This window comes from Juglans regia, chromosome 2, assembly GCF_001411555.2.
Source record: "Juglans regia cultivar Chandler chromosome 2, Walnut 2.0, whole genome shotgun sequence".
Lineage (NCBI taxonomy): Eukaryota > Viridiplantae > Streptophyta > Magnoliopsida > Fagales > Juglandaceae > Juglans > Juglans regia.
The window spans coordinates 8,058,973-8,070,968 of NC_049902.1; the positions used below are offsets into that span (position 1 = coordinate 8,058,973).

The following is an 11,996-nucleotide window of genomic DNA, read 5'->3' on the forward strand; positions in this document are numbered from 1 at the left end:
ATATTGATCTTATTGAAAAGAATTTTCAAAACCTGGAAATAGCCAGATTTTCTTCAAAAGGACCCAAGCCAATGAGTCTGACGAAGAATTGGTATTCCAGACCCACACCTCCTGATTTACAGTTTGAAGAAAAAGTTTTTCAAAACCAATCTTCTTACTCTGCTGACAAAGTTTACGAATGGAATATTGATGGATTCTCTGAACAAGAAATCATCAATACCATGAGTAAAATGTCAATGGTTGCTAATGCTTATATCAACAATAACATCAGGCAACCAGATATTGTTATTATTTTAACTCAAGGTTTTACTGGAGTTTTAAGAAACTGGTGGGATAAGTATCTAACCAGTGATGCCAGGGAATCCATCCAACATGCAGTAAAATGCAATAAAGAAGGATTACCTATTTTTGATGAAGCTATTGGGACTGCACAACCTGATAGTATCAACACTTTGATTTTTACTATTTTAAAACATTTTATTGGGACACCATCTAATATAACTAGTCGTGTGAGCGACCAGTTGAATAATCTCAGATGTCATCAGATGTCAGATTATAGATGGTATCAAGATGTTTTTATTTCTCGAGTAATGCTTCGTGACGACAGTCAAAAGCCTTACTGGAAGGAGAAATTTATTGATGGATTACCTCGACTATTTGCTTACAAAGTCAAGGAAGAACTTACTGGTGCTGATGGATTACTTAACTACGAAGAATACACCTATGGTGACATCTTCAGTGTTGTTAAGAAACTTGGCATTAGTATGTGTCATGATCAAAGAATGCTTCGTGAACAGATGAGAAATAGTAAGAAGGCCAAATATGAAATGGGCACTTTCTGTGAACAATTCGGTCTTCCTAGTATTGCTCCATCTAAAAGGAAGCATAAATTTACTAAACCTCATGGTGGTTTCAGGAGAAAACCCCGTGATGATTTTTATAAGAAATCTTATAAAAAACCATTTCCAAAGAAAAGGAATTTTAAAAATTCCAAAGATAATTCTTCTGGAAAATGTTATTTATGTGGCAAGACTGGGCATTTTGCTAACAAATGTCCCAAGAAAGCCAAAGCTTTTAAAAAGAAGCTTAGCCAGATGGATATTAATCCCAATGATAGAGAAGAACTGTTTCAACTCCTAGATACAGATTCGTCTTCATCATCGGAGATTCTTGAGTACAGCTCTAGTGATTCAGAATATCACTCTGAAGCTACTACTCCTGATCCCTCTAACTTAAAGCTGGGTTGTAATTGTAATTCTGCTTGTCAAAAGCCCCCTAGTAAGACAATCAATGTCTTAACAAAGGAGGAAGAAGAACAGAATCTTTTGCTAACCTTAATTTCTCAAATTACTGACCCTGAGCTTAAAGAAGAATACCTTCTAAAGCTAAAGAAGTCTATGCTCCGAAAGGATCCTAAACCTTCTATTCAAAGGGTTAATTTTCAAGAAATCTTGGAAAGATTTTCAAAGAAAAAATCCAAGAGTATTTCTGTTTCTGATTTACAATTTGAAATAAATTCTGTCAAAAAAGAAATTGGAGAACTCAGATCACAATCTCAAATCTGAGAACGAAGTTTTAAGACAAGAATTTTTATTAATCAAGATTGACAAACAACTTGATCATGATATCCCTTCTGATAATGAGCAAACTGAGGCTGGTTCTAGTCAACAGGGTTCCCCTACTGACAACCAGATTTGTTTAATTCGTCATACTATTCCTCCTAAATGGTTTTCATGAGTTAATATTATTGTTGCTCATGATTTTCAATTTTCTGTAGTTGCTATGATTGATTCCGGATCAGACTTGAATTGCATTCAAGAAGGACTCATTCCTAGTAAATATTTTGAAAAATCAACCGAAAGATTATTCTCGGCAAATGGCTCAAAGATGACCATTAATTATGAGCTCAATAATGCTCATATTTGCCAGGATAATATTTGTTTTCGGATTCCCTCTGTTTTAGTCAAAAACATGTCTGACAAAGTAATTTTGGGAATCCCTTTTATTTCTTCTTTATATCCTTTCATGACTGAGAAAGACGGTATTACTACCGACCCTTTTGGTCAGAAAGTAAAGTTTCACTTTGCTTCCCGTTTTGAAATTGATTCGGATAAGAGCAAGAAATCTTTGTTTTTAGCAAAACAAAAACATTTGAATTTCCTCCAACAGGAAATCAAGTACAGAAAGATTTCTGAACAATTATCCAATTCCATTTTGATTTCAAAAATTGATGATTTTAACAAACGTTTAATAACAGATGTTTGTTCTGATTTACCCAATGCTTTTTGGTATAGGAAGAAACACATAATTTCTCTCCCATACATTAAAGGGTTTAATGAAGCCAATATTCCAACAAAAGCTAATTCTATTCAGATGAATAGCAAGACGCTGGAATATTGTCAAAAGGAGATAAATGATCTTCGTAATAAAGGCATTATCAGGAATAGCAAGTCACCCTGGTCTTGTCCTGCTTTTTATGTCCAGAAAAATGCTGAACTAGAACGAGGTACCCCTCGTCTGGTTATTAATTACAAACCCTTGAACAAAGTCTTAGAGTGGATTAGGTACCCTATTCCCAATAAGCAAGACTTAATTCATAGGTTGAGTGATGCTGTAGTCTTTTCCAAATTTGACCTTAAGTCCGGTTTTTGGCAAATCCAAATAGCCGAATCAGATAGGTATAAGACTGCTTTTGTTACCCCTTTTGGTCATTTCGAATGGAACGTCATGCCTTTTGGTTTAAAAAACGCTCCTTCCGAATTCCAAAATATTATGAACGATATTTTCAATTCGTTCTCTACTTTCACCATTGTCTACATTGACGATGTTCTTGTTTTTTCCAAATCTATTGATGAACATTGGAAACATTTGCAAACGTTTCTTGACATCATTAGATTCAATGGTCTTGTTGTCTCGGCAACAAAAATAAAATTGTTTCAAACCAAGATCAGATTCCTTGGTTACGACATCTCTGAAGGCAAAATCAGGCCAATCCAAAGAGCTATCGAATTTGCTGATAAATTCCCTGATGTCATTCTTGATAAAAATCAATTGCAGAGGTTCTTAGGATCTCTCAATTATGTTGCTGATTTCTACAAGGACATGAGGAAACAATGTCGTCCTTTGTTTAAACGACTCCTTTCCAATCCTCCTCCTTGGACAGAAATCCATACAAATTTAGTAAGGAAAATTAAGGCACATGTCAAAACTCTTCCGTGCCTTGGTATCCCTACTTCTGATTCTTTCAAAATTGTGCAAACTGATGCCTCAGACATTGGTTATGGTGGCATTCTGAAACAATGCGTTTCACCAGGTTCATCCGAACAAATTGTTCGCTTCCATTCTGGAACCTGGAATCCTGCACAAGAAAATTATAGTACTATTAAAAAAGAAATTTTGGCTATAGTACTATGTATTTCCAAATTTCAATCTGACCTTTTAAATCAAAAGTTTTTGGTCAGAATTGATTGCATGTCTGCAAAATCTGTTTTAGAAAAAGATGTTAAAAACATTGCATCAAAACATATTTTTGCACGATGGCAATGTATTTTAAGTGTTTTTGATTTTGATATTGAATATATCAAAGGCACAAAAAATTTTATCCCTGACTTTCTCATCCGTGAATTTTTGCAGAAACCTCACCATGGCCAGCAAAAAGAAACCCCGAGAGAGAGAGAAAAAGGTGAATCCACCACCACCAATGCCCAGTATAAACCTCATCAAGAATGAGGCTGGATCTGCTTCTACTAGTGCTGCCTCAACAGCACTTGATATTGCCAACAGGTTCCAACCACTTGGCAAACCAATTCAACCACAGACCTTTTCGTCTGCGGTAATTACTTCTTTTGATCTATATGCGAAAGCAATTGAGTCAAAACTCATTCCTATTACTCCTCAATTTTTCCTCCCAAAAGGAAAAGCTGAGTTCTTGAAAAAGAATTTTGTTTCTTATCTGTTTCATATCGAGCCCAACAGCACGATATTTACAGATCCCTTCAAAATTTCTTCTTCATATTTTCCTCCTCTTTTTCACTGGATCCCTGAAGATTTCTCAAAAAATCTCCAGTTTTATTCCAGTATTTTAATTCAAACAAATTCGTTGGTTATCAAACCCATTCCTGACAAGTTTGATCCCAACAAATTAATTTACCACAGTGCCTATATTCACAAAGTCATCACTCAGGCAGAATGGGGATCTTCCCCATATTCTACCAAGAAACTCGACTTAATAGACACTGCTTTCTCTTATTTTGACTATATCGATGCTTGGAAGCGCTTCATGTTCTTCCAAACTCCTGCAATGGACCATTCCTGGTTCTTATGTTTTGACAAAAAATTCAAAGGACATCTCCCACTTTGGTTCATCCAATGGTGGAACCAATATGGATATGCTCCTGAAATACTTCCTGATGAGCTCTTCAAAGCTTATCAACAATTTTCAAAAGTCGTTGGTCCAACCCTGGATCAACACTCCAGAAAATTTCACCATACTTTACTTTTCTGTAAAAAATACCACTTCCCGTGGATTTTAAAATGGAATTATGAAAGAAATGGTGATGTTATGACACGAGTTTATTTCACAAAATGGTGGGATAAATTCGCGTATGTTCAAAAAATTGTTGATTTCCTGATCAGAGATTTTCCCCAGTCTGCTCCAAATTTGCAGAATATTACGGAATTTCCACAGATCATGACTGCCCCAACCAAAGGACCTGAATATCCACTTTTACTTCAGGCCCCTGCTCCTCCACCAAAAACCAAGGGGGGAAGGAAAAGGACAAGGACAGTTCCTCCAGCAAATCCTCCAAGTCCAAGAAGAAAACAGATTCACTCTTCGACAGACTTAATAAAAAGGATTTAATCAACATTTTAAAAGAAGAATTATCAAAGTCTCAAAGCAAGTCTGAAAATGACTCAGACACAGCATCAGAGGCTTCATACAGCAATTTCTTCGGTAATTCCGGATTTGTCGGGATAGACACAGATGAAGAATAATTGCTACCTATTTTCGGCAGAAGATACCACTTCTGTCAACTACTACTTGGATTCAAAGAAGACCGGATCCACCAGTCTTCTTTAAGCTTTGTCGTTTTGTGCCGAAAGCAGCACCAGCCGCCAGACACAATGATGACACCCGTGGTTAAACAGTACAACAACTGTTCACTCACGGATTTACTTTGCTTTTACTTTCCCGTGCTTCAATAGTAAATGACAGCTGTGAGTCATGGATCCCATGTAAACAGGAACTCCTTCATCTATAAAAGGAGAACCTCATTTCATTTCTAGGGAGAGACATTTTAGCGAAAACCATATTGTAAGCTATCTATTACTCTCTGCCTATTTTCCCTTATTTTCCAAGAGCAAATCTTGCTCTACCTTGTGCCATAAACTTTGTAATCTTTGTTAAAGTTTATGAATATGTATATTTTCATATTATCTGTTTTATCATTTTGCATCGCATCCATGCATATAGTCGGTTCAACCGCCTGCCTTTAATTGTGCATATCTATCTGCTCTGCTCTTCCTTATTCTCCTTCCTTCTCTTCTTCTTTACAGTCTTCTCCATTTCCGCTGTCTTTGGTTATAAGATGATTTTACAATAATGCCCCTCATTTAACACATTGTTGTACAATGTGTTGTAAAATGTGTTGTAGGTCTATCACTACTCTTTTAAAACATTTTAATATAATAAAAAATCTATATAAAAAATTACTTAAATAAAACACATGTAAAATAACACTACACCCCCAACGGGAGCTCCAAGCGGGAGCCCCCAGCGGGGGCTGTAGCATCACCCTAATGTATTTTACATGATTTATTGTGAATGTTCTAATATTTAATGATTACATAAATAGTTTTTAGCACCAAAATTACCTAATGATAATTATTATATTAACGGTGGAAGAAAAAAGAAAAAAAAATCATGAAAAATCCAGAAGTTTCCACGTAGCAAAAATCATGAAAAATCTGGTAGTTTCTAGTGTCTTCTTTCGCAGGCTTCCATCCCCTTCCAGATCTCTCTTTTCTCCACAAAAGGAAGCACCTTCCCCTCTCTGCTCCTCACTACTCTGAGATCTTCTCTCTTTTCTACGCACGCATCAAACACTTTTGTAGAAGAAAAGGCAAGATTTTCTTTCCTTCCAATCAAAATCATAGCGGAAATCTTGAGCGAGCGACTTGTAAATACCCGCTGTCAAACAAGTTTTCGTAACAGTCCCGCCAGTATCTTCTCTCTGAAACGGTAAGTAAGGAAAGATCTCTTTCTAATATATACTATGTCTATGACTTCGTGTTACTTCTTCTCTGTACGTTGTGTAAGGCTTTTTTCTATACGCTTCTTTTGGTTTTATGGGAATGTTTTGCTTCTTGTTTCGGAGCTTTTGGTTGATTTCTCTATTTTATTTGTTTTATAATTTTGTTGTTTAACTGGTGGCGATATCGAGTAAACTTTCATTCTTGTTCTTGAAGATTTGAAAGTACAAAATTCTTGCTCGTACACGCTAGTCATTTTCTCTGCGTTTTTGCTCACAAGTGTCAACCTTTTTTGTTTAGACGACAATGTTGGTAGTCAGAAGCCCATGTTCCGAAAATGTTTCAAATATGCATGTCTTTTTTATTTGTGTTACGATGATTCGTTTGTTTTTTTTTTTAGCTTTCATAAGAATTCTGCTCTTTGTGGCTCTGATCTTCCGGTTCAGAAGTAAGTTTGATAATCTTCTTTTTACAACAGCGATTGTTTCAAGGTACTAATTAAGAAGCAAAGATGAATCCTGACAAGTTCACCCACAAGACTAACGAGGCTATCGCCGCCGCACATGAGTTGGCGATGAGTGCCGGCCACCCACAGTTCACTCCTCTCCATCTTGCGCTTGCATTGATCTCTGATCCTGGTGGCATTTTCAGCCAAGCTATTGCCAGTGCTGGTGGCGGTGAAGATGCTGTGAAGTCGGTGGAGAGGGTGTTGAACCAGGCATTGAAGAAAATCCCATCTCAGTCCCCTCCCCCAGATGAGATTCCAGCGAGCACAAGCCTTATCAAAGCCATTCGTCGGGCACAAGCTGCCCAGAAAGCTCGTGGGGATACTCATTTAGCTGTTGATGCTCTAATTCTTGGTCTCTTGGAAGATTCTCAAATCTCCGGCCTGTTGAAAGAAGCTGGTGTTTCTCCATCGAGAGTGAAGTCGGATGTAGAAAATCTCCGTGGGAAGGAAGGGAAAAAGGTGGAGAGTGCTTCAGCAGATACAACGTTCCAGGCTCTGAAGACTTACGGGCGTGACCTTGTTGAGCAGGCGGGGAAGCTTGACCCCGTCATTGGCCGAGACGAGGAGATACGGAGAGTGATTAGAATTCTGTCAAGGAGAACCAAGAACAATCCTGTTCTCATTGGAGAGCCTGGAGTTGGAAAGACGGCAGTGGTGGAAGGTTTGGCACAAAGGATTGTCAGAGGTGACGTCCCGAGTAATCTTGCTGATGTGAGGCTCGTTGCATTGGATATGGGTGCTTTGGTTGCCGGTGCAAAGTACAGAGGAGAGTTTGAGGAGCGATTGAAGGCTGTATTGAAAGAGGTTGAGGAGGCTGAGGGAAAAGTTATACTGTTTATTGATGAAATTCACCTTGTCCTTGGTGCTGGTCGAACTGAAGGATCCATGGATGCTGCCAATCTCTTCAAACCCATGCTTGCTAGAGGGCAGCTTAGGTGCATCGGAGCAACCACGCTCGAGGAGTACAGGAAATATGTGGAGAAGGATGCCGCATTTGAGAGAAGATTACAACAGGTGTATGTGGCCGAGCCTAGTGTTCCCGACACAATCAGCATTCTTCGAGGATTGAAAGAGAGATATGAAGGTCATCATGGTGTTCGGATTCTGGACAGGGCTCTTGTTGTGGCAGCCCAGCTATCCAGCCGATATATTACAGGTATGAACTTTGCTCTGCTTATTGTGGTTTGGAGAGGTTATTTCAACAGTGCTATGTGAATTTCTTCTTGTATATTGAAATCTTTGTCTATCTTCTTGTTTAGGGCGTCATCTCCCTGATAAGGCGATTGATTTGGTTGATGAGGCATGCGCAAATGTGAGAGTCCAACTCGATAGTCAGCCTGAAGAAATTGATAAGCTTGAAAGGAGAAGGATGCAGCTGGAAATTGAACTTCATGCTCTGGAAAAGGAGAAGGACAAAGCTAGTAAAGCCCGTCTTGTTGAAGTAAGTTTTATGTGTTCAATATCTCCAAAGAGTGATTGGGAACTACTTAATATGAATGTTGTTCTGAATTTTGTTGCATTTGGAATCTAATGTATCTACAGGTAAGAAAAGAGCTTGATGACTTGAGGGACAAGCTTCAACCTTTGATGATGAAGTATAAGAAGGAGAAAGAAAGGATTGATGAGATTCGGAGACTGAAGCAAAAGCGTGAAGAGCTTTTGTTTGCTTTACAGGAGGCTGAAAGAAGATATGATTTGGCTAGAGCTGCTGATTTGAGATATGGGGCAATCCAGGAAGTGGAAGCTGCCATAGCACAGCTTGAAGGAGCCTCTGATGAGAACTTAATGTTAACAGAGACTGTTGGACCAGAGCATATTGCTGAGGTTGTGAGCCGCTGGACAGGCATCCCTGTCACAAGGCTAGGCCAGAATGATAAAGAGAGGTTAGTTGGGCTAGCTGAGCGGTTGCACAAGAGAGTGGTCGGACAAGATCAAGCAGTTAATGCAGTTGCTGAGGCAGTACTGAGGTCAAGGGCTGGACTAGGAAGGCCTCAACAGCCCACGGGCTCCTTCCTATTCCTTGGTCCTACTGGTGTTGGTAAGACTGAGCTTGCAAAGGCTCTTGCTGAGCAACTCTTTGATGATGAAAACTTACTGGTGAGGATTGATATGTCCGAGTATATGGAACAACACTCAGTCTCACGCTTAATTGGCGCTCCACCAGGGTAAGTTCTTTGTAAACTGCATAATTGATCTATTCATATACATGTGTGTGTATGTATGTATTGTGATGTGATAGGCGGTTCTTACTCAATTCTGTTGCAATTCTCAGTTATGTTGGACATGAGGAAGGGGGACAGCTAACTGAGGCTGTGAGGCGCAGGCCTTACAGTGTAGTACTCTTTGATGAAGTGGAAAAGGCACACGTCTCTGTATTTAACACCCTGCTTCAGGTTTTAGACGATGGAAGGCTAACCGATGGACAAGGCCGCACTGTTGATTTCAGGAACACCGTGATTATCATGACTTCAAATCTTGGAGCGGAATACCTCCTTTCTGGACTAATGGGCAAGGTCTCCATGCAAGCTGCTCGTGATCGAGTAATGCAGGAGGTATTTTGATCATGTTTCGAGCATTAAACAGAGCCATACATGTTTTGTCTTTTATCAAAATTGGAAGTGATAATGCCTTGCTTGATACTTGACAGGTGAAAAAGCACTTCAGGCCCGAGTTGCTCAATCGGCTTGATGAGCTTGTGGTGTTTGATCCTCTCAACCATGAGCAACTAAGGAAGGTTGCAAGGTTGCAAATGAAGGATGTTGCAGTCCGCCTTGCTGAGAGGGGAATTGCCCTTGCTGTCACTGATGCAGCATTAGACTATGTATTGGCAGAGAGTTATGATCCGGTTAGTATCATTATATATGTATATATATCCTAAAATACTCAAGTTTTGAATCTGGGTCACTTTAGCTTGTATGAAAATACATACTCAAGACTCTGTCCTTATCCTTTCTTTCTTTACAGGTATATGGTGCTAGGCCTATCAGGAGGTGGCTAGAGAAGAAAGTGGTGACAGAGCTGTCAAGAATGCTTATAAGGGAAGAGATTGATGAAAACTCAACTGTTTATATAGATGCAGGGCCAAACGGGAGTGAGTTGGTGTATAGAGTGGAGAAGAATGGAGGGCTTGTTAATGCAGTGACTGGTCTTAAGTCAGATGTGTTGATTCAGATCCCCAATGGGCCAAGAAATGATGCTGCTCAGGCAGTTAAGAAGATGAAGATTGAGGAAATAAATGATGATGAAGAGATGGACGACTAAAGTTGTTTGTCCAGACTCCGGAGATTATTCACGGCTGAAGTTACTTGCGTTTTTGGTTGCGGAATGTATCTTTCTTTTGGCGTCTTTCTTTTTTTTTTTTTTTCTCTTGAATGTTTGAAGTATGGTTGAATGAATGATGAAATATAATGGGGAGTTTCATCCCTTTTCTCTCTCGTCTCTTTCATGGATTGGATTGTTCTGAAATTCTTGGATTTAGTGGATGGTTTTGGTTGTAATGTTGCAAAAAGGGGACACTTTTTGGAGGGAATGTGACACCTGCTATCCTATCAATAAGCTGTCTGGCTCTAACCATATATTTCTTGTAAAATGGCATATGCTTGTAAAATAGAGTTTTACAATGAGAAATTTTATTTGTAATTTTGCAGTCTTGAGTGTGAGATTTATTTTGAATAATTTTTATTTGTAATTTGTATGTAGATTAACTCTTTTATAATGGAGTTTGAATCTTTACAATTTATTAAAAAATAATTCATGTCCTAGCTACTAAAACAGGATATGTTCTGTTTCAGCCACCCCAGAAAATTGCATTAACAATTTGGTGTCATCCATAAGATCGACAAATCGCACTTAAAACAAAAAGTCAAATGACCCAGCAAAAACTAATTTAACACAAAGCAAGCATTCCATTCAATGGAAGATTACAACGAGAGAGAATGAATAGAGTTTCATATAAAAAAGGAAATCACGCCATAGCACATGTGAAGACAAGTCTCCTATTACCTTCTGAATATGCCTCCTGTTTATTTTATTCTATTGCACTCCACGGGCAAGAAGGGGTGGGTGGGTATCGTTCTAGGGCAAGCAATGAAGCTCGCCCAAAGCACCAAACCTGGCGGGCACTCAACCCTCTCGCATCTCCTCGCTTAGCTAAACACGCCAGACGAGAGCACCTTACTTGCAGCACTGTAGATGTCATGAACAAAGCGATCAAGTAATCTTGCCTCCCGAGGAAATAAAATTTGGATGTGTTTGGATATTGAAGTGAGTTGAGTTAAGTTGAGATGATAAACTATTATTTTTTAATATTATTATTATTTTGAGATTTAAAAAAGTTAAATTGTTTAATATATTTTGTGTTGGGATTTGAAAAAGTTATAATGATGAATTGAGATGAGTTGAGATGAGTTTGGGATCCAAACTCACCCTTAGTCCACCTGCATGGTACACATCCGAGACGCGAAATCGCGACAAGCACTTTTTTCGTCTTATATTTCTCCGTTGCTCCCTACGCAACACTAGGTCTATTTTTGTACAGTACTGCTACATACTATCGGGTGGTAACCCCGCTGGGCCTTGCGTTCAGTATTTTTCCGTCAATGCTTATCTCTCTTTTTTCCTTCATCGTTGCTTATTCCACGCGAGTACTAAAGTGCAGCCACACACTAGAGTGCTTTGCAGATTGTCTCTCTCTTTTTCTTTCCTCATTTGTTCCTTTCAAAAGTCTATACTTTGACACACTTCAACCTAATATTAGCCTTATGGATTTATGACCTCAAGTGTAGTCCAATTAATATTGACATTGTGATTTTGAATGGTCCCAGCCGCAGGCCCCTAAGCAGTGTAGGGGGACAGAATGGTGATTCTAATCAGCAGGCAACTTCGAGTCTGGAGAAGAGGGTGGGTGCGGTAAACAGTGGAGGTAGGGGCTTCGTGGATGTGGTGATGGATCGTCCTCAGATCCTTCCTGAGGTTGAGATTGCATTCAGAGACTCAAAATTTGCAGATGGCGATATGTTCTTCCTTTTTTCCCGAGCAGAGATCAACAAATCGGTTAAACCCTTCCACTTTTTGGTGGTCTTGAAATTGTTGCGAAGAAGGCCCTCACTAGATCAAGTTCGTGGGTACATCAAATCTCATTGGGGGCTGAGATCTATGCCGGTTGTTGGGCAGTTGAGGAATGCTCAGAATCTTCTTGTGCAGTTATCCAACAAGGATGATTTTATCTCGGTAATGG

The 11,996-nt window shown here is 39.1% G+C and overlaps 1 protein-coding gene across 1 annotated transcript; it reads left to right on the forward strand.

Annotated features, from left to right (window-relative positions):
• The first annotated feature begins 5,992 nt into the window (after nucleotides 1–5,992).
• On the forward strand, nucleotides 5,993–10,205 carry LOC108982926 (chaperone protein ClpB1). The gene is made up of 7 exons (XM_018954413.2): nucleotides 5,993–6,241; nucleotides 6,731–7,916; nucleotides 8,020–8,201; nucleotides 8,303–8,925; nucleotides 9,033–9,312; nucleotides 9,408–9,605; nucleotides 9,725–10,205. Exons 2-7 carry the CDS (start codon nucleotides 6,764–6,766, stop codon nucleotides 10,019–10,021), a joined length of 2,733 nt encoding a protein of 910 aa, XP_018809958.2. The 5' UTR covers nucleotides 5,993–6,241; nucleotides 6,731–6,763; the 3' UTR covers nucleotides 10,022–10,205.
• Nucleotides 10,206–11,996: the final 1,791 nt, after the last annotated feature.